At 42.9% G+C, this 21957-nt stretch overlaps 1 protein-coding gene across 2 annotated transcripts in view; it reads right to left on the reverse strand.

The window, feature by feature from the left end:
- The window catches only part of SMARCAL1 (SNF2 related chromatin remodeling annealing helicase 1), a 39723-nt gene extending 27055 nt beyond the window's left edge, over nucleotides 1-12668 (reverse strand). The window contains exons 1-7 of one of the 2 annotated variants that reach the window (XM_085310973.1): nucleotides 12489-12668; nucleotides 10958-11917; nucleotides 10214-10264; nucleotides 7201-7461; nucleotides 5188-5238; nucleotides 1138-1321; nucleotides 88-238 (exon numbers count right to left, since the gene is read on the reverse strand). In XM_085310973.1, the coding sequence (XP_085167099.1) occupies nucleotides 88-238; nucleotides 1138-1321; nucleotides 5188-5238; nucleotides 7201-7461; nucleotides 10214-10264; nucleotides 10958-11828 (1569 nt within the window). In that variant the 5' untranslated portion in view covers nucleotides 11829-11917; nucleotides 12489-12668. Of the gene's footprint in view, nucleotides 1-87; nucleotides 239-1137; nucleotides 1322-5187; nucleotides 5239-7200; nucleotides 7462-10213; nucleotides 10265-10957; nucleotides 11918-12483 lie in introns of both variants that reach the window. The other variant, XM_085310972.1, reaches the window with a different exon arrangement.
- Nucleotides 12669-21957: the final 9289 nt, after the last annotated feature.

Raw genomic sequence — 21957 nt, forward strand, 5'->3', positions numbered from 1 at the left:
ATTTAACCTGTACACAGAGTGCAACACAGAATGACTACCACACACCTCCTCTCCCAGGCCACCCACACACAGTTCAGCTGATAGTACCTCTGCCCATGTAAACCTCACAGAGGAAGGAGTCACCACCAGCAAAGGCCATTCCTTTCGGTAATAAGCAGCAATACAGATTGCCTGGATAGTCTTGCCCAAACCCATGTCATCCGCAAGCAGTAAACGTCCATTTCTTAAAATTGCAAAACTGGTAAAAAGAGAGAGAAGAAAGAGTCAGGACATGGTTTAAAGTCTGTCCCTGCAGTTAGTTCTTCTAGAAGGAGCTCCATGCCTGCTCTAGGCAGGTGATTAAGGAAGGAAGAACACACTTAAATCCTTCTGCAAACCATGGATGACACCATAGTGAATAGTGTCAACTGTAGTAAAGGTCTACAAGCCCATTCCATTGTACCAGAAAGCTACAGATGCCTTTGCAGATTAAATCTACACTGTGAATCTCTTGGAAGTGATCTGGATTCTTCAGCTAACCTGGATCTTCTCACTCAGTCTTAAACCAAGCGAGCCACACAGACATACACATGTAGACACATGCACACACACAAGTCTTCGCTCAAATCTTGGAAACTCCTAAACAGGATGGTTCAGTCCAGCTCTTAGAAACTTTGATCAAGGAGTAGTCTCAAGACTTTAGTACATTCCTTCCATGACATTATTCACAGAAATTCTTAGCGTTCATTCTGGTCAGGCTAAGAAAATACTATTAATATTAAAGATATTTTAGTATCAGTAGGTACAAATACTGAACATACATTGTAAGCATATTAAAAGTGTTTTCTTTGCACGCAATTAATCATTTCAAATCTTTCAAAGCATGGGTCCCACTTCCTGAAACTTTCCCACATGTAGCTAATATTAAAATAATAATAAATAAATAAATAAGCAAGCAAGCAGTTGGATAAAATGAAAAGTGACTAGGTATGTTGTTAAAAAAAAAAGCCACCAAAAGCTTATCCAAGCCCCAGAGCGTAACCACCCAAGAGACTGTAGAAATGTGAAGCCCTCCATAGAAGAGGATGAGAACAGAGCACTAATGCACAGTACTAAGTTCTAGGCAAAGAACTAGCTCTGCATGCACACAGGACATACTTCACACCTTCCCGCTGATAGGGCATGAGGCTCGTCACAATTTTGGAGTCCACTACTGAAAGGTCAGCATCAGGAAAGTCCACCATCTGCGAYGTAAATCTCTCTATTTGAGTAGCGAAAGTCTGTATTACTGCCTTGGGCAGTGGCTCCACCTCTACTGACACAAGGCTTTGTACCGCTTCCACTGCAAAGAACAGAGCAGCTTATTATCAGAAGGAGCAACATAAACACAGCTTACACTGCCAGCGTCATGGTGCATCTATTGACTTCATCAACAACACATTTCTTATCCTGAAACAGATCAAGAAAGCACTGCATCATGCACAAATGTTAGTCTGGCCTTTTCCCTGAAGTCTATTTCAGCATCACACGATGAATCATATCTCCTCCCTTTGTATTTAGGCTTAGCTATAAAAAACTAAAAATATCTGACACCATCATTCAAAGATGACTGCTGCTAGTACAGCTGCAGCTGGATTATTTACATTGCGCACAACTTAGAGCACACTTGCTCAGGAATAAAAGTAGAGATTTAAACAAAAAGCTCTCCAGTGCCTAGAAGGCAGAGGCATCTTGATCTTGGCCTTGGGGTTTTGCATTAAACACCTGTGATGTCTCTACCAACCTTGAGCATGTGATCAGAAGCTGAGACACTCACCTAAAGGAGGCCATACATATATTCAGCTTTGCAACCTCTTTTCTCCTATTTTTCCCCAAATTCACACAGGTTTCACTGTCCATTGCATCATCCCATATTCATCACATTCAGATAAGAAAACAGGCAGCATCTCAGTTTACAAAACCTGCTCTTGTACCACCTCGCCATCCTTCAGGGATGTAGCACTGACTGCAATTCCTGGCTCAACCAGGATTCCCTCAGACGGAATCAGTTCACAGGCCTAAACCAGCCCACAGGCAACCACCTGAACCTCTTACCGCTACTGAGGTTTCACCCAGGCAGCTCCTCACCATTATTTGCAGCACAGAACTTTTYGAGTCAAACCAAAGGGAATCTCCATTGTGCAAAGACATGGGGCCTTCATCTTCTCGTTTCTTCTTTTTTATCATAAGCAGCAAAGCATCAGGGCAATTTTTCTTCTAGACAATCTTATTTCAGTCCCCTCTGACAGCTTTCCTATCCCACCCCGGAAGGATGAAAGTATTTCTCCTTACTCCAAACATAAGTTTCTACAAAAACAAACACCAGTTTAAAAGATGCAGTAAGTGAGCTGGGACCAGGAAATCATATTTGGTAAGCAATCTTTGGCTGCTGAAGGAGAAACAAGACATCTCTACACGAGGCACATCAATGAATGTGCGCAGAACCTTTACTATGGGAAGCACCTTTGCTTTATTTAGTGCAGTTTGTATACAAAGCTAGAAAGATGCAAAATGAGTTGTTTTGCAAAAATAACTACAGCTATGCAAACCGAAATAAGGACTCACTACACCACCAGTAAACATATCTCCAGAATTCAGTTGAATATTTTAATTTTAGTTATCTCCAGAAGGAAAGCAGTAGAATGGACCCCTGCTATATGAAGGGGGAAAGTAATTCTAAGAAATATACATATGAGAAGATTTCAATTCGTAGCTGGGCAATAGTCCAAACTTTTTAAACTCTCCAGTTTAATTTACACTTCTTCAATAGCAGGAATTCTCTCCACCCGAAGTACAGCACAAACTTGTTATTACACTCACAGACTGAGCTATGTGTTAGCATAATTGCTACAATTTGCTCACTGATAATTCTGTTGCTATTGTTCTGTACATGAGCTGGGAGAGTGATTAAGATATATCTGCCACAAGCATGAATCATCCAGCAGACATTTTTTACTGAAGTGACCTTTATACAAAGATGTCTGAAGAACTAGGCAGAGACATTAACCTCTACAAATAGTTCCCAGCTAACAAGTATCACTGCAGCAAATGGCAACCAGCCTTTAAAAAATGTTATTTTGAAGCAGGTAAATGAACAGGCACAAAGCTAATGCTGTTTCTCAAAAAAGGCACATGCTAGAAGCCTCAAATGCCCTCACAACTAGATCGCGTAAAAACATCTACAGAGATGTTTTTTTGTTTTGTTTTCCTTAAACCTGTGGGATTCTGARTATTTCCTCTAACGTGAAAAACGCTGCACTAATGGGACCGAGAGTTATACACTCTAGGAGATGCAAGTTTGCTCAGACTGCCTAGTATGTGCTACTGGATCAGGCCCACTACATGTGAAACAAATTCATTATTCCAAAGTGTGCAAGATCATCAATTCTCACTGAAATTAGTGAGTACGAGTATCCTTAATCCTGGAGTTTCATAATAGTCTCCACCAAGACACACTCACTTGTCCTCATGATAGAGCTGCCTTTTCTACAGAGCCACACGGAATGGCTTTCAGCTCTACAACTATTACTAGCATTCCTAAGGCACACCTCATAGGAGCATGCAGATACTCAATTATTAAACATCCTTTATTATCCTATGAAAGCAGAAGCCAATGTTGGAGCAATACYACTCCAAGCCACAGCATTTCAGCTCACTAAGAACTAGTGCAGAGTATCTTGCCTATTATCTTTCTGAAGTTTATCCCAATCAAACTCTGCAGCCACATATCCTCACACAAGTACTAAGATAAACACAGCAGGCCAGCTGGAATGGTAAATAATAATTATAATACTCAGTACTTATGTAACACTTATCATCTCAAAGCACAATACTAACTTAACATACAAAACTAAGAAGCAGATGTGCTGGGAGCATGCTGCTGAGATTGGATTGTTCTGCAAAGTGGCGTCCATCTTTTAAAATAACACAGTTCTGCGTTTCACTTCAGTAAGTCACAATTTTACCAGCCCTGTACAGATGCAAAAAGGCAGGAGTCTACTAGTCTACTTCTACCCTGAAATGAACACTGTAGCAACACTAAGCACTTTGATTCCACTTGAAAAGGGAAAATGATGCTCTCTAAAGAGATTTTTTTGCAAAGCTTCTTAAGCACCTACCAACCTAGCACTGAAGCATTTTAGAAGAACATGAAATTCTGCAGAGAGCATCTGYTTCAAGCAGATCTGCACACTTCAATGAGACAAACAAGTAGTGTTTCTTGTTTGCCTCACAATCAGATCAGCTATGGGAAAGCAACCTTGATTCTAACCTGTCTCACGCATCACCTAAAAACCAAATACTTGTGTGCTGTCTACAAAGCCAATTACTACTAGCAGTAGTACTTAAGGCTGAACAAAATCAGCTAGGCAGTGAGCACCTACACAGTAACTGTGATTTCTGTAACAACCAGTTCATCCATCGGTAGACTTGAAAACCTAGTGCCCTGACCTGAAAAAGAAAATTTGCTGCATGTGAAATGAAACAGCATGAACTGTACACACTACTTAAATCTTGTAGCAAACTAAAAGATGAATTGGCAATAAAACTGCCTGACATGTGTTTGCACTGTGCTCTCTTCTGAGCAAGAAGTGGCTCTGCCAGCTTCAGAACTGATGTATGCACAGAAGGGAACAAAAAGTTGCAGGCAGCCTGGCACTGAGGAGACAGTAAGATAGGATTTCTACAAGGACATGAAGGCCTGACAGCCACCATGTCTACTTCTTCAAATCTGGCAAGCGGGAAGAGAATAGTCTGTTTTCTTGCAACCCCTTAAGTTCAATTTGAGCTGCAGTAAGTTATGGGCAATTAAAATTACTTTTTTATTATTTTTTTWWAAAAAAAGGATACATGCATGTGCTCTAAGAAATCGAACAGAAATTCCCTGACACGAATCTTGTCTATGAATATTTGTGCTGAAACTGACACAGCAGAGTCATCCYCCAAAGAGGGCCCTAAAGGACTGCCATTAATAACACATTTATGAAGTTTTGAGTCCAGACAAACAGTGTAAACATTTGACAAAATGGGAAGACTTCTGCTCTGTGATTCATTAGCAGCTCATCTCCCCAGAGTAAAAACGCTTAGCTCAATGAAAGTGAGCTCAAATTAGGTTAGAATTTTCTTCTCTACCCAGAAAGTAGCCCTTGCTAGGAAAAAGCAGCTACGCACTTAGTTTGGGATAGTCCTCCAGCAGGAAACTCCATTTTCTGGTCTTCATATCTGCAATAGTTACAACAAACATTGTCAAAAGCTGTTTTTTTCAAAAGACTAAATTTTCTGTCCATAAGAACACACTTATCCATCCATATCCTCTACATTTTAGAATTGCTTTAAAATAATTCTTCTCTTGTSCAGTAATCAATTCTCTTCCCTTTGTCTTCATGTTAAACAAAAAGCGTGATGAAGACAAAGTATGGATATACATCTAGAAGTGCTGGTATTACTGGAGGAAGCCAAGGTCAGTTCCCCAAATAAGCCACTATAATTAACTTACCTTCCCAAGGATTTCAGCAACCACTTTCTCTTCACTATGGGAAGGCACGAAGACGCACATGAAGGTTCCTATCCATTATTCAACAAACTCTGATTACAGTTAGTAATACAATCACTTTCAGTTGTTTCTCCATRCCCTATAAAGGATGTTCTCAGCATTGTACAGAGGAAATTGCCCAAACTGTCAATACCCAAGGTCAGATTTGGCTTGGATAGCTCCTGCCTGCAATTTCCAGGAAAGGCAAAGTGATCCCAGAGTCAGCTGGAGGCACAGTTGGAACTATGAAGCCCTGCAATACAGCATTGCTATTGCCAGTAATAGCTTTGTACTGAGTTTGCAAGGCCTCAGGACTGAGATTTGTCAGGCCTGCTCTGTCATAAGTTTTCCTGAGTTGCCTGTAGCTTTGTTATACTCGATCTAGCTGTAACTGCAATTTCTAACTGATTAGTTGTCTATGGCTAATTTATCTTTGTGTAGTACAACCATAGTTTTATGTAGATAGTAGTAACAAGTAGTTATAGTTATTCTATGTAGAATGAGATATTTATGACTAACACAATGATATAGTGTAGAGAAACACAGGCCTGGTATGATAGAAGAGGCCTTGAAGAGCAGGGACACAATGTAGCACAGAGGAGTACAGGCATGGGATGATAACAGATGCAGGCGCAGGCTTGGCACTGGAGACCCCATGGCCATAAACAATTCACTGCTGGTTAGTTTAACACAAAAAAAAATATATTAAAAAAAACCCACACACACACTGACAGGCAGGTGTCCAAAACTGGTTTTAGGGGCAATAAAGAGATAAAAGAAACAGTATCTAACATATATAAATTTGGATGCAACCTGGAGCAGCACACCAACAAAGAAAAAGAAAAGTTTAGATGTGTGTTAGTAAATATAAAAATGACCAAGTAGATCTTAGGACAGGGGGAAAGCAGAAACCATCAACATGAACACCATATCCCTCCCAAAGAGCTCAGGTGGTGACAATTCACCATAATACCCCAACCCCCAACAACACAGTGAAACTACCTTAGAAATGAGAGATAGAAACAAGAGGAACAGTGGAAGGGTGGGCATAATGCCATGAGAAGAGTTGAAATTAAGAAGTCTGTGTGTTACAATATCACAGATAAAGGTTGCAATAATACTATGTAAATATTTTAACTCCCTTATTAATTTCCTTTTCTGTAATAATTAGATCTAGACTAACAACAGTTCTTCACTTAGACTGTTAACATTTCTGCTATAGTAACTATAAATTCTTGGCTTCACTTTTACCCGTCTCTCTCTCTATATATATATATACATATATATGCACATTTATAAAGGCATGTTTCCTTCACCCATAAATAAGATTGAGTGTAACACAGTGAACAGACGGGAATTTGGCCTTTGTACTGCTGACCAGTTACCAACACATCACACTTTTGAAGTAAGTGTAATCATGCWGAGGGCTGAAATTTCGTTTCAGTTAGTGTGCTCAGAAGAGGACAAGTTCTGGTATAGAGTAAAGTGCAAGACAGAGGTGCAGCACCATACCACAACCTTCACCAGAGCACATCCTCTTGTGCCTACTTCAAAAGATGAACGTGGTCTCACAACCCCTCTCCTCTGTAGCTCTCACAGCACTCTAGCAGCACCCAAACAGCCTCCTTAGATTAAAGGAACAACAGACTCACCATAATTTCTGGAATTCATCTGTTTAAATACTCCAACCACTTCTGCAGAATACCCTATATCAACCTCAAACCGGGAGCGGGAGATCAGCACACATTTCCCTTTGACAAGGGCTGAGGGTTTCTTCCAGTTGTTGCACATCTTCAAGAGGGATTTCACATCAGTCCCACTGCTGATAAAACAAGAGCCTGACACCAAGTCCACAGCATTTTCTCCTTCCAGTGGTACCAGAATTACTGAGGAAAGTTGATTTGCTGCTTTGACTAGGGAGAAAAAAAACACAGGATGTAGAAGAAAGAGAGAACAACTAAGAGCATGGACAGACTAAAGATGCACAGGCTGCTTTGGGAAGAGAAGGGACAAGAGGACAACAGACAAGCCACGTACCTCAAAGTTTAAATGCAACAATGATTCTCTGCTTTTGCTCTTAAGGACAAAAAATAGAGTTGTGGCCTGCAGTAGCAGGCTGGTGGGATGCATCACAGAGAACATAGCAGGAACAGGGGGAGCACACAACAGTAGGGGAACAAATGCCTATCCAGGATCATCCTGGTGTTACGCTCCCTCTGTCAGCAATCCCAAACTGTGGCTCACTAGGCCACGGCAGGTGATATGCAGAACCACATTCAGCAGTAAGTTGCACACAGTCACTGCAATGTTTTCAGTTAAAAGGTTGTCAGCACAGGGGCAAGCTAATCCAAGGCATGTTGCTTAAAAAAGCTTGGAGATGCTTCTGTAAGCAGAAAAGGAGAAAGATCTAAAATATTTGCCTCTTGTCTCATGCCAGTGTCTGACACACGACTTCTTCTAGGAGGAATGCCCTGCACTCACAGTGATGAAGGGACTATTGCAAGGCAGCAACTAGTCCAAACACTAAATTTTCTTTGTTACAATATAAGTCCATCACCCTTTATGTACCTGCCTGGTGTATCTCACAGTTACGGACTTATGCTTCCGAGAAGCCATCTGCATTCCTATCTTATTAATCACTAACACAACCTCTGTCATGATGCTAAGGCTTGGAGAGAGAAGGGACACAGCATTTTACATCTGTTAATTGAAGACCATAGATATCCATGCTAACAAATGTTCTCTCATTTTTCCCTTGCACTTCTGTGGTCATCTGTATGCATATGTTGTCTTTATCCTTACAGCTAAACTGTGATAACTTAGAAACAAGACTATTTTTGTCTTGTATTTTTAGCATAAAAACAGTGAAGCTCTGCCCCAAGACTCCAACTCATAGGTACTACAGTAACACAGATATTCACTAGCATCATCAGATTCCATTAGACTCAGAACAGACAACCACTGAACTCATTCAACATCCATACATTTGTAGAGAGAGATAACCTTGCCTTCCAAGTAACCATGAGGGAAAACTCAGATGAATCCAGTGCTTTGTGGGCTGAATTGTATGTCAAGATCCACCCTGCTTCTCCTTCTTAAATACTTCAACTTACTGATATGCAGCAAAAACTTACAAATTCACTTAAGTCCAGTGGTGAAGCATTTAAGAGGGAGGAAAAGGGACGGAGAGAGGGGAAGAGAAAGAAAGAAAACGACAATTTCCTCCTAGCTAGTTAATAAACTATTTGAATTTCATCAAACCTTACTTTAAAATAAGCTACTTTCAGATTGAACCTAGTCACTTGAAATTCCCACTGCAAAAATAAGTTGCAGAGCATCAAGTGAAAGTCTTGTTTTTAGCAGAGGTCTGGCAGACCACTGAAGTAGATTTTCTACTTCCACTGCACCAAACAAATGATTTTGAGTGACACTGTTTTAACAGKATGTAGTTAGATTTCATCTCTACAACCGCTATTACTGAAAGAAACTGGATAATGCATATTTTTAACTCTTTCAGTTTATTATCTGTTTCTAGGCTCGACTGCATGTTTCATCTGTAGTGTAAGAAAACAAATTTATAGGAAGATATTACTCAGAAACAAAATTAACAGCCTGAAGTTAAAAAATAATTGCTTTTACATGTAGAGACTAACAAGAACTTCAGATCAAGACCCTTTTAAATCAGTACCCTTCCCTCGGGTAATTTTTTTCCCCTGCTATAATGATAGCCACTGTTGATCACATTGTCTTATGTTTGTCATCAGGGATTTTCTGCAGAGAACTCACACTTTTCATAGCTTTAAGGGAAAAAAAGCCTCACAATTTTTAAAACCCATTCCCTTCATTTGCAAGCTCCTTGGTGCAGAGACTCTGCTCTCATCTGTACTTGGTACACTTCAAGTAAACCAAAAGCATTTAAATTATAAATGTGTGGCAACCCACATGGGAAGCTAAAATACCAGCACTCAACTGCGGGTTTTTCAAAGTGCTCAACACAGGCCTAGTTCTGTTCCYACTGAAATCAATATTGATTTATCACAGGCTTCAATATGATAGGCTTTTGAAAAGCTTACTTGAAGTATTTGCCTCGTATCATCTCTCAATCATTCCAGAACAAGATGACAGGAGAGAAAAACATAAAACCACCCTTTTTATGCCAAACAAAGGCAACTTCATTTTCAACCTCATCCAGTGTCCTACATAGTTACTCTTTTTAACTCTTCTGACACCCCAAATTAACAACGAAAACTGCAGTATTTTCTTTTTAAACAGCACTTTTTTTTTTCTTTTAAAAAAACAGACCGAAAAGTAAGCGTGAGCCACTGGAACACTCTTAATTCTCTAAACAAACTATGAAGCACCTGCACAGCAGAGATTTTTTCCTATGATCAGGCTTGTTGAACCTTGAAATATTCAGTCAGTAAGGGCGGGGGGGGGAATTAAATCTGTTTGACATGTAGATCAAAAAATTCAAGTTATTTTTATTCAACAACCAAGACTCAGAAAAATGATATGAACCAGATGTCTAGAAGATAACATTGTGTTAAAACAGAATGCCTCTCTCTTTTATTACTTCAGACAATAAAAAAGCCAAATAGTAACTGGGAAGGGAGAGTAGGGAGCAAGGCTTGAATCCTTTTATCATTCAGTAATCTATTTACTTACTGAAACTGCTGTAATCTTCCAGGCTGAAATTCCATCTTTTTGTAGTAGGATCTAAAACAGGGCAGAATATGAATCACTTAGGGTAGAAGAAAGTAATCTTGTGAAATGTTTACACCAAGCAAGACACACTCCATTCTTCCATTCAAACATTTCCACACACATCAGAAAAACAGTACGCCCAGGTTTACAGGTACATAGTCCCCCAAAAAGCCAGAGAGCACATGGATACCAATACAAGAATACAGCAGCCATTCACAGAAAGCAGCAACATGCGCAGAGGGGAAAACAAATTAATAAAAACAACAATAGCAGGGAGAAAAAAACAGAAGCAATCAGAAAAGGTTCAGGCTTTACTACTGTCAGTAACCTACTTAATAGAATCAGCCCATTCACTCTGAATTACAGATGAAGTCAAACAGACCCATCTTCCCACACCAAATTATGAATAACTCCTCTTCTATCATTCCTAAAAGACCCTGAGCAGCTGGCACCACTAAACTTCTCAGAATATGGTTCATAAAGCAGTACTTCTGATTTCTTGGCTAAATCCAAGCTCAAGCTACTTAGACCTTGAATTTCTTTCCAGTTTCAACTGCCTTTACTTTTCCAATTCCCCATTAATATCCCACATTCTACCCCAGCAGCAGATCCACTGCTAAAAAACATACATCAAGTGTGGTCCAGCAGATGCTGAAACTTTGATTCAATGTAAAACAGAGATATAAGCAAAAAAACAATTCTTACCATAGCTTTTGCTTGGTATCTTCTTAAATACAGCAATGAGCTCAGCATTATACCCTACTTCAACCTGGAATCTGTCTTCCCCGTATTTCACACACTTTCCTTTCGTAACATTGTGTGCTTTCTTGTGAGAGACAGCTTCAGATGTACAGCCTRCACCAGCAGAGCTGGTCAACTTCTGCATCTTACTACTGGCCTGAGAGGCACCACCTCCCCCCTCTCTTTCTGTTGATCTGCCTGTGTTTATCAGCGTTTCTGAATCACTCAGGGTGGTGCTGCTTGGTGTTAAAACATATTTAATGGCAGATTTGCTCTGACTTTGTAAATCTTTAATATTATCAGGGTGCCAGTTACCAATCAATCTAGGCTGGGATGGTTCTGTAGGGTTTTTGAAAGCTGGGTAGTATTTGGACTGCTGGGATGTACCAAGATTAATTAAAGCTTGTTGACTGTGTTTCTGGCCATCACCATCTGAGTTATGTTGATAGGAACAACTTAGAGAATTTGGGATTGTTGTAGGGAATTGCTTGATGCCACTTGCTTGCTCTGAGTCCTCTGAACAATTCTTTTGTTGCTCTCCATGTAAACCAGCCATCTGTTGGTTTGCAGTGTAACGATTATAATCTTTATGAAGATAGCTCTTCTGTTCCATAGGGCTGTTCGGACTCCATTGGTGCTCGCTAATGAACCTGACATGATTGTTTTCTTGCTTCACGTTTCCCTGATTGTGTAGACTGTGCTCTCTCAGCTGATGTCCAGTGTTCCCCACCTGCCCACCTTTCTGGGCTGCTAGTCTCTCTGCTCTCCTAGCCAAGGCCTTCTGGCGGTTCTCTTCAATTCTTCTCTTTTGCTCCTCTGTAAGGCCTGATGACATCTTCAACAATTCAAACAATAATCCTGAATCAAAACTGCATCAGTAGTTAATCACAGGGCAATTGCTTCTTTACAGGATTGGAAGCTAGCCTACAAAAATATAGCAAAAAGAGAACTTTCAATTCTGTCAATATTAATGACCAAGTATTACTGTAACTGATCCTWGACAAAAACCGTTAAGCCATCAGACCAATGCTGAACCATCACCAGCAAGCAGATGCTGACAACCACTGCTGGGTTTTGCATGGCAGTCCTGCACAGGTAAAGCATATGGGAAAGGAGAACCCCCCTCATAGCACTCACAAGCCAGCTTGGAGCACCATTGCTTCCCAATCCCAGCTGTTAGCAGTTCACGCAAAACAGCCAAGCACTGAGACACCCATAAAGGCAAATGCAAGCAAAGCAATTAATCTCCAAACAGATTTGCATGGGAAACATTTCATATTTTTGGCAGCCCACATCCTGGGTCCCCCGCACCCCTCAGGGGCGCAACACCCACCCCACAACTTGCACCCCCCACACACATCCCTCAGGGGCCTGGCGCCCATCCTCCAGCCTGCCCCCCACACACACACACGCCACAGGGGCCTGGCGCCATCCTGCAGCCCCGCACCCCACAGGGGCCCAGCGCCGACCCCACATCGCTCCCCCCGCACCTCACAGGGGCCCGGCGTCCACCCCGCCGGCCGCGGTGTACCACATCGCCGCAAGGCTCCTCTGCAGCCCGCCTGGGCCCCGCCACGGCCTGGTTCCCTCCCTAAACGCCCGCACACCCACGGGGTGTCGGAGGCCGCGTATCCCCGCCGAATGGCGCGCAGCCGCGCGGACTGCAACTCCCAGCAAACCCCGCTCCGGGGGCCACAGATCCCCTCCGCGCCCGGCACGCCGGGAAATAGATGGGGCCGAGGGGCGCTCAGCATGCTGGGAAGTGTAGTCTTTCCCTCCCGGCGCCATCTCTACGGGCGCGAAGAGCAGCACGGCCCGAGAGCTTGGGCCTGGAGCTGCAGCACCCCTGTCTCGCCCGGGCTCCGCTCGTAGCAATATGCGGGSCGCAGGGACCCTACCTTTGTCTTGCCCTGGTGCGGCACGGCTGCGGCAGGACTCCCTCACTGCGCTCCTCGAGCCTTTCAGGCCTCCACGTGTGCAGTAGCGTCCTCACACCCCTGGGTCTGGTCGGCCTGGGAAGAAGGGTGCCGCTCTTAGATGTGTTAGTGCATGAAATTAATTAGTCCATGAGTTACCACATGGAAAACAGTGGCAGTACATTCACAATGCAACAACTATTTGCATCCATTTTAAAATTCTGAATAAAAAGGCTTCTCGGGAGGTTTAATTATTCACAGGGCTTAAATACATCGAGCGAGCTGTCCCTCCCGCATAGCTCGATTCGCGATTCCCCTGGGACSACCAGAGCAATGTAGCTGGAGCGAAAGTCTCCGGGCAGCGCCTTAATCCCTTCTCACCTTTTACTTCAACCCTCGCCCAGCAGCAGCCATGAACCCCTCGCTGTCCCCAGGCGCCAYTTTCTCCCACCTGACAGACCCCTCAGCTAGGGGCAAAGCAGCCAACTGGCTGCCTCACAGTTTATTTATTCATTCTTCTCCTCGCTGTTAATTAAAAAAAAGGTTATCCTTAAATTGCTTTCTGATTAAGAAGCAGTGACTGCTATTAGCCAAGAGCGCATCAGCCTGAGGAAAACAAGGCAGCGAGGATGAGGTGCAACTTGACACACAGCACAACCCTGGGAGTGCCGTTACCCACCCAGGAATCACACGCTCACCGACACGAGCCCGGCACATACACACAGACGCTCACAAGCGTACAACTTGTAAGGAAAGCCAGTGCTGAGGAGCGATCTGGACTAAAGGTTTTGTCTTGGCTTCTCTCAGGAAGACAGGGAAAAAGCTGACCCTTCCTCCAGAAGCCAGGTCTCCACTCTGCAGAGCAGGAGCGCAGCAGGAAAGGATACTCAGTCCCATGGTCTCATTTCAGATCCTCCACGATTGCCCTTTCCCCCTCCCCCCAGAAGCCAGCAGACTCAGGCTGCCTAAATGGCAGATGAGAGATACTTTTTTTTTTTTTTTTCTTTCTTGTGACACTTTGCACTGCTCAAAGCTAAACCAAATTCTAGTGTTTCATACAGGCAAGAGGAAGAGGCAGCACAGAGCGTAACCCTGCAAGTATTTCAGCCACTTTCTCTCCCCTCAGTGGCTATCCAGTTCCAGGGCTCTGGTGATAGCCCCTTATGCCTTGGGAGAGCTGGAAATAGACTTGGGAAAAGCGCAGAAAAGCCTCTGTCAGGGCTGTCCCCAGATTACGAGAACAGTGAGATTAGAGCATCACTTATAGAGAGGAAAAGAGCTCTTGGGTTGCACGGTCAGGCAGACACACAGACAGACGTCGAAGCATTTGCTCCATATGGCACAACTTCAGCAAGGCACAGGGAACAGCCCAACCATGCAGAGAACAGACCTACAAAATAAGAGGCCATTTGCAAGCAGTTTGCTGGTAGCACTCCAGGTGTCCTTTCAATGAGAACATGCTTCCAGCAATTGGTTGGATTCACCTTCCACGTACTAGGTCAGGGAGCAGAGATGCTGTAAGAAAATCCCRAGAGGATGGGTGGGTTAGCAGATCCCAGTTCTGCTGGGCAGGAGATGGTTCTCCCACTTCTTCAGAAGTGCTCCAGTTAGCAAAAAAGCTTAAGGAAACAGGCTTCTCAGTGTTGTTCTCACCAGGATCTTTCCATCACTTAGATCACATTCCAAATGTAGTGGTCCTCTCATGGACAAGGCTGGCTGATCCTGATTGCTTGCTGCTAAAGAAACCAAAACTGCCTGGCCATATGTCACACATCTTGTACAAACAGCAACTAATACCTGAAATATTAGCAGCCCAGGATCCTGGAGCTGTTCTGATATCTCACAGTGCTTCCTCTAGGATACTTTCTGAGCCRCTCTTAGGAGTTCAGAAGCCCTCACTGAACTCAGCAACACCATTACCAGCTCCTAAGCACACTAGCCTTCAACCAGCCAGGGTATAGTCACATCCTTTGAGAGAAATGAAGCCCAGGCCCATAGGCCTTATCAGCTCTTTCCCAGCTAAAACCAACCAAGTGACCAGAGGGAGAGTGCACAGGCCAGATCTCCAAGGAAGGTCTTAGGGTAGAGGAGGCAGGCAAAGGCCCTTGGACTGGCACAGCTTCTTCTTACTGGGAAAACCATGTTGCCTGGGCTGCCAAGATCTGAGCTGAATACCTTCTACAGCACCCAATCCATGGGCTGAGGGGCCCTGCTCCTTCCTTTCTGGCCCATTTGATAGTCCAGCTACTATCACAACTTAACCCTGAATCAGGCCCTTTTTGAGCATCTTTGTATCACCAAAGACAAAATTTTAACTTTGGAGAGTCCACTTGCCCTTAAAACCCTGATGAAGGGGAACCTGCAGAGCCTTTTCTATGAGCATTTCTAGCACACAAGGATTGCTCCCCTCCTCTGACAGCCGGTTCAGTGAAGACCAATTCTGTTTCCCTGCTTCTCAGCCAGCCAGCACAAAGAAAATTACTCACTCCCCACTCTTTTGAAGCAGCTGCCTTTATCTACACAGCTTGCTCTTCCCTGGCATGTTGAAGCCTTCCTGCTCTTGTTTATTGTACAGCCCCTCCAACAGATTGCAGGGGCTCTTCTCTGCCGTCTGTCCTTCTTGGCTGGATTCCTCTCCACAGCTCCAGTCCAGAGCAACGGCCTGCACCGCACATAGCCTCCACTTTGCTGTTAGGCCTCCACCACACTCACATAGCTGCTGTAAGGCTGAGCCAACTCTTGGTCTTTTATGTGATGCAGCACAGGTGTGCAGGACAGTTCTTTGGCACCTGGAACAAAGATTTAAAAGAGAAAAAAAAATCCTACATCAAGATAGCAAACAGGGTTTCCAAAGCCGCTGTGTCACCAGCATTTAACGCAAAATGAAGTGTGATCCAGTTCTGGGGGGCACTAGCAATGTGGACCCCTCAGTGTTTTATAATATATCTGAGTTCATGCCAGTATGCATCCCGCTGGTCTACACAACTGTTTTTTTYACCCTGATACAGAATAGAACTTTATGTTAGTGAAACATGGTTGAACTGATTGAAGAATGCAAAGTTAAAAGGGGAGGCCAACATGTACACACAGAGAACTTAATTGAATAAGCTTTATTTCCTTAGGAAACCAGGCAAAAGAAACAAAAGTTGCATTCCCAGTTCTATTCTGGAACTTAAGTTCTGGCCTGGTTTTCAARCTTAGAATAAGCAGCTAGTCCTATAGCTTTAGTATTGAGCCAAATTCTGAGCTTCTGTTTGTTAAAACTACCCACGGTTCTCTAGCCTTTCTCTTCCTGGTGCACAAGAGACCCAAAGATACAGATAAATCCTTAAAGCAGGAGCATCAGAGGTCACTGATGCTAAATAATTAACAACCAATGTAATATTAATGGTCCTTTGCCCTTGCACAGCAGCATTGTCTCTCCTTGGAGAACCTCAAAGCATGCTCCAGACCAAGAGGAATTGGCAGAGCAGCTCTGGGCTTCTGTGGGATGTAAGGGCTGATGCCAAGGGCTTTTCCAAAAAACAACCCCAGCAAGTCAGACACGATCCTAAAAAAAATGATTTTAGGATGGATTCTGGTATAACTGTGTGCCCTCATCTGCAATGATGTAGACAGGACCAGCACAACACCATTGCTTTAATAAGGAACATGGATTCAGCACAGGGCTCTCTGCCCCAGTCTTCACTCACTCACACCATTGTGTGGGAAGCTTGTTTGCATCTAATAAACCACCATGAGTGAAATGTATGGAAAAAGAGACAGAATTTGGCCTTAGCAAGCAGCACACACTTAAAGTTGTGTGTGCTTAAGCTTATTATTAAGCCTCCTCCTCCAATAGAGATGGTTTTCTGTTATGTTGAGGGTCTTACCTGCTACAGAAAGGGGGGGGGGTCACAATGTATTTTGTTTGTTACATTTTGTATATTTTTGCAGCCAAGCCTAGAAAAACCTTGCTGTCACCTGCAGTATTTTGCTACCAGCTTGTTTCAGTGACTTCCACTGGGCTCCTTGGGATAGCAATTATTCCACAACAGAAAGTGCACTTGAAGCATCAGGACAACGTGCTCGTGAGGCACAGCGGGAGTCTGTGCCTGGGCATTGCTATACATCTGTTATTATAAATAGCAAGGGTCATGAGCAATAGAAACAAACGTCTTTATTTAGGGGTGGAGTATTTGAGTGTTTCAGTTCAGATTCCACAAAACAGCTATAAAGGTTCTGCTTAAAAATGTGACTACAGAAAGCAGATGCTYATCAAGTTAAATAAGGAATTTAATTAGCCTGCATTTTATCTTGTTTTCAGCAATATGATGACAAATCGCATCTTAATAAAATAACATTAGGGAGCAGCACAATTCCAGTGCTTCAGGAAATGAGAAGCAGTATAAGTTATAGGCCTGTTCCCACTGAAGAAGTCATTCTCATTCAGAAATCTGGCATGATGTTAAGATGGATAATGTTTTAGCGAAATGATCCTCTGGCATTTAGAAAGATTTACAGCCACTTTCAGCTTTAAAAGGCTGACTATAGGGTGATAGGGGAGAAGTGGCATGAACAGCTCAAGGGACTGGTAGAGCAAATAGATGGTATCTATCAAGCAACAGTTTTAGCATTTTTCGTGTAGTCAAATATGCCCATTTTCAATTAGAAGTTTCCATTTGATGAAAGCGCTCAGTTTTATGCAGCATCATGAGCGCAGGCTCACCGTGAGAAACACACTGAGATCCCAAGGGATCTACAGGAAGTTCACTCAAACTCACTGTGACTTCTGGGACTCAACAGATTAGTGTTGCCTGGAATATTTCTGTCTAGCTCTACTAAGAAGGATTTCAAAAACATGAGAATTACAACAGTAAAAGGATGTGGGAAATACTGGTCCCATTCAACAAGATTGTCCACCAAGTCCTTTCTTCTGTCTCTGCGAAGGAACAGATCTACATTTCAGGTGACAGTACGCTTTATAACAGACAAGTATATACCAACTCCATGAGCTATTTGATCTTGGGTGATACCTTGAGGCAACAGATTTCATTTGTTGATTGTGTGTTTATACAACAATTATTTCTGGTGGTCCATTTTACATTTTCCAGCTTTCAGATCCACTGGCTTCTCTATAGCTCTTGTATTAAAGGAGATCAGTGCAAGAGTTGACTCATTAGATCTGTTGCCATGCAAAGGCATACACACATACACAGACAATACACACATTGAGTTTATACATGTATACRTATTTGTATGTATATAACTGCATATATATGTTTGCTGATAGAGTTGTTTTATGATTTAACCTATTAATCTGAGATTATGTTGCTCTTCTTGAGGACAGAAATGCCTCAAAGGTCAGTGATGAGTTGGCAGTCTTTTGCCAGTAGCTTCTTAGCCTGCATTTGCTTTGTTTACGAGGGCTGAAAGCTGTTGCTCTCTGACAGCTCCTCACTGATATATGCAAAATGAGTTTGTGATTCTTGATCCAGTACCTAGAAAAAAGACATCGCTGTCACAAAACCCAGCTTTGCTATCTAGACCTGGATTTAGCAGCTCTAACATGGACTGGCAGGATAATGAGGAAACTGTGCTCATTGCTATGGTGTTGCCTTGAATCAGAGGACAGTGCAGAGGGAAGGGATCAGTGTGGGTCTTCCAGTCGCACCTCTTAACAAACTATAAATTCCTTTTCAAAAGGTCTTGCAAGAGGTAAATTTAAGACAGAATGTGGAAGGGTGAGGTTTTCCCCTTTTCTCTATCAGTGAAAAAAAAGATTTTGAAATGTATTGACCTGGAAAATCAAAGCTCAGAAGCAGCAGCTGGGTTTTTAACAAGTCTCTTGCTTCTTTCGCTGTTGTCCATCTGGATTCACTGTAACACAGAGAAATCAAGCATGGCCTCTGAGGTCATGAAAAGTTTGTAGATAGCCRTCATTTCCATATAGTTTTGCTAGGGTGAATGGTGCTGCCCATGCTCTGAGAACACTGCTGGATGTTAAGGGCTCAAGTTCTGCAAACAGTCATGGAACTGACTTTCCCCTTTTGTAGAGTCATTTGCAGAAYTGGACCCTAAGTCCTCCTGGAGAGAATTGTGAAGTAATGGACAAATGAAATCAAGACACTGACTGTGACTGCATCACAGCACAATATCATGCTGCTAGAATTTGAGGCTAAAAGCAGTGACATTCATGTCTAGCAATGTCTAATACATCATATGGTTGTGAAGTGACATCTGAGTCCTGGAGGACAAAGACTAATCCCTGTATGCCCTGCAAATATTTTCCAGTCCACAGACAAATTAAAGATCAGCTCTTTAAAATCACTCAATGGAGCCTGAACTTGGATCTCTTAACAACAGAACTGATAGTTCCTTCTGAATTTCACGTGCTCTCAGGTTTTATTTATGGTTATGGTACCATGTGGCATTAAAGATTCCCATGGATGCAAACAACTTTTTTATAGCTTTTCCAGACTTTCACTATCTCCTTAATTGGAGCACAGTAATATAAAAAATGGAGTGTATTCCTATAGGGCATTGTCATACTTTAGACAAGCAAAAAACTATTTGCAAACAGAATTAAAATGAACCAATGGAGAAACATTTTCTGTTATCCCTGCTTCATTCCTGGTTTCAGCAGCAAAGCTGATATATTGCAATGTACTGATCCCACTATCTGGGATTTGTACAGGTTGAGAACTTATTAGTGCTCATTTGAGGGAAGAAAGAGAGAGAGRGAGCACAGCTTGTGTAAATCAGATTAAAGTATTGACAACTCCTAAGCAATGCTCATTCCAGGAACAAGCTCACTGCATGATAACACCAGTGCTATAAAAGAAGTGCATTTTGAATGCATGCCACTTTGCAAATACCTGGTGGGTCATGAGTTCTTGAGGCTTAGTTCCTAGAAGAGAAAAAGGGATTGATGGAAAATGTAAATATTCTAGATAGGTATTACGTGAATGATTTAATGGGTGAGAAATTTAACAGCTGCCAGAAATTGTTACAGCAGACACAGACTAAATGGAATAATCAAGGTCTTAATCCAGATCTTGCAAGCAGATACCCCCGCTGCATGCCACGATTAGCCTCAGCTAGCACATTCAGAGGGAAAGGCATAGTTAAATGAGAGCCTAGAAGAACAAACTCCTGTCTCTTATCTCACTGTATTTGCTGGACATCAGGGCTATGAAATATTGATAGTCAGTGTATGCAAAGTGTCCCCCTCTATGCCTAAACCACAGACAATGCACATCTTTCTCTGCTTTTAGACTGAGAGTCCAGCTCAGGCTGTGGATGCTGGTGCTTTTAGCTTGGAAAACCCCTGATGCAGCCAGTAGCAAGGCAGCCATGTGGCTGGCTTTGCCACCGGTGCTCAGTCTGAGATTAGCAGATGGCTCCAGCTTCCTGATTGTCACCCTAACATCTTACACTGGCACTAAAACCCCTTCGTTATTTCTATTTGATACATTAGTCTCTCTCGCCTCTTTTTTTTCAGCGAGCAGAACACTAGCAAAGGTTTAGAGGTAGCATGAGACAGCTAGAGAAGGGATGGACAGCAGGGCTGTAGGAAGGAGAAGGGAGACCTATGACTAGAATCAACTGGCTCTACCAGTAACCTATCCACTTTTCCTATCCCTCCACAGATATGCACACAGGGAGCTGAGCAATGGCAAGTGGGGGAAAAAACTAGCTAAATRAAAGTGTCAGCAGGATAAATGGGTTTGCACTTGTTCTCCACTCATCTCTCCACATAAGTCTGCTGGTATGCAAAGATCATACAAGCAAGGGACTTAGCACTGACCTGGAAAATTTATAGCACTGAAAATAAAAATGAATCAAAAAGAAAAATGTAGAAAGGAGGTGGTCAGGGAAGAGAGCAGAAGGAGATTGATTTTTGTTTCCTGGCACATCAGGTCTTGAGTTTTCATCAGGACAGCAATTTCATGGGAGCATRTGTTGCCAATGCCATCACAGGAATAACTCTACCTCCAAGAAAAGAAACTAGGAGCTTTTATGTGCTGATATCCCCTGTATTTTTGATCCCTAGTTGGATAAATGAGGCACTCCACAGGGCAGACACAGAGGTAACAGGGCTGTGCCTTGACTCGTGGAGCTTTTGCTGGCTTTGGAGATCACGAAGTTGAAATTTGGCCAGTGTCTTCCACATAGAAACCCTCAGTTTCAGAACATGCTGGAAACTCTTTTTGTACTAAGGTACTATCTATCCTCCAGGGCATCCTTTCCTCCTTCTCACTGCCAGTTTCCGTACAAACACTGGATCTTTGGCACTTAGTCACGCTATCGTTCCTGCTGTTAATGTCCTCCRATGGACATAATCCTGCACTTGGGAGGCCTTTGCGAGCTGCTGTGGAGGAACCATGGGCCATCATCAGCCAGTTACCAGGGGGCAATAAGCAGCAGCAGTCAAATTTCCACAGAACAAAGGTTCCATGGTTGTTCAGTCATAAAGAGAGGGAAGAGAAATAGATTTTTTCCTCTATATTTGTGCTTATGTGCACATCACACAAGAATGTGCAGATTGCTCACAGAAGAGAGTCTTGTTATGAGTTGAAATAGCTTCCCACATAGTCAGCTTTGCTGCTGACTTGAATGGGAGGTTTCCTCTCCCAAATGAGAGGTGGTTACTTCTCCTTGTGCCTCAGTTTCCCTATAGAAATCAAAGGATTTTTAGCTCTTCCCCATGTAGCTTAAGTGCTCTTAGGGCCAAGCCTCTATTTAAGCCATTACATATGGTCAGGAAGGCTTGAATGTGTGGTAAAAAGCTCTGGATAGGCCACAACTGGGACCTGCTGTTGAGCCTTGGAGACAAGATCCTGGTCTGGGGTGATGATGAGGAATAAGGATGATATGGAGGTTAGGGCTCACAGGAGGGGGTTTCCTATTTTGATTAAGACAACGCAGGCAATGGGGAGGTTAGGGAAACAGAGGGATGCCCAGATATAGTTTCCTGATTTGGGGAGGGGAAAATCTCTGGTTGACAGTGAGGAATGAGGAGGCTGGACAAGATCAGGATTTCTGTGGGGCTGGGACTTTTTATGA

This window comes from Rhea americana, unplaced genomic scaffold, assembly GCF_003343005.1.
Source record: "Rhea americana isolate MKP2758 unplaced genomic scaffold, rheAme1 scaffold_33, whole genome shotgun sequence".
In the NCBI taxonomy this organism is placed as follows: domain Eukaryota; kingdom Metazoa; phylum Chordata; class Aves; order Rheiformes; family Rheidae; genus Rhea; species Rhea americana.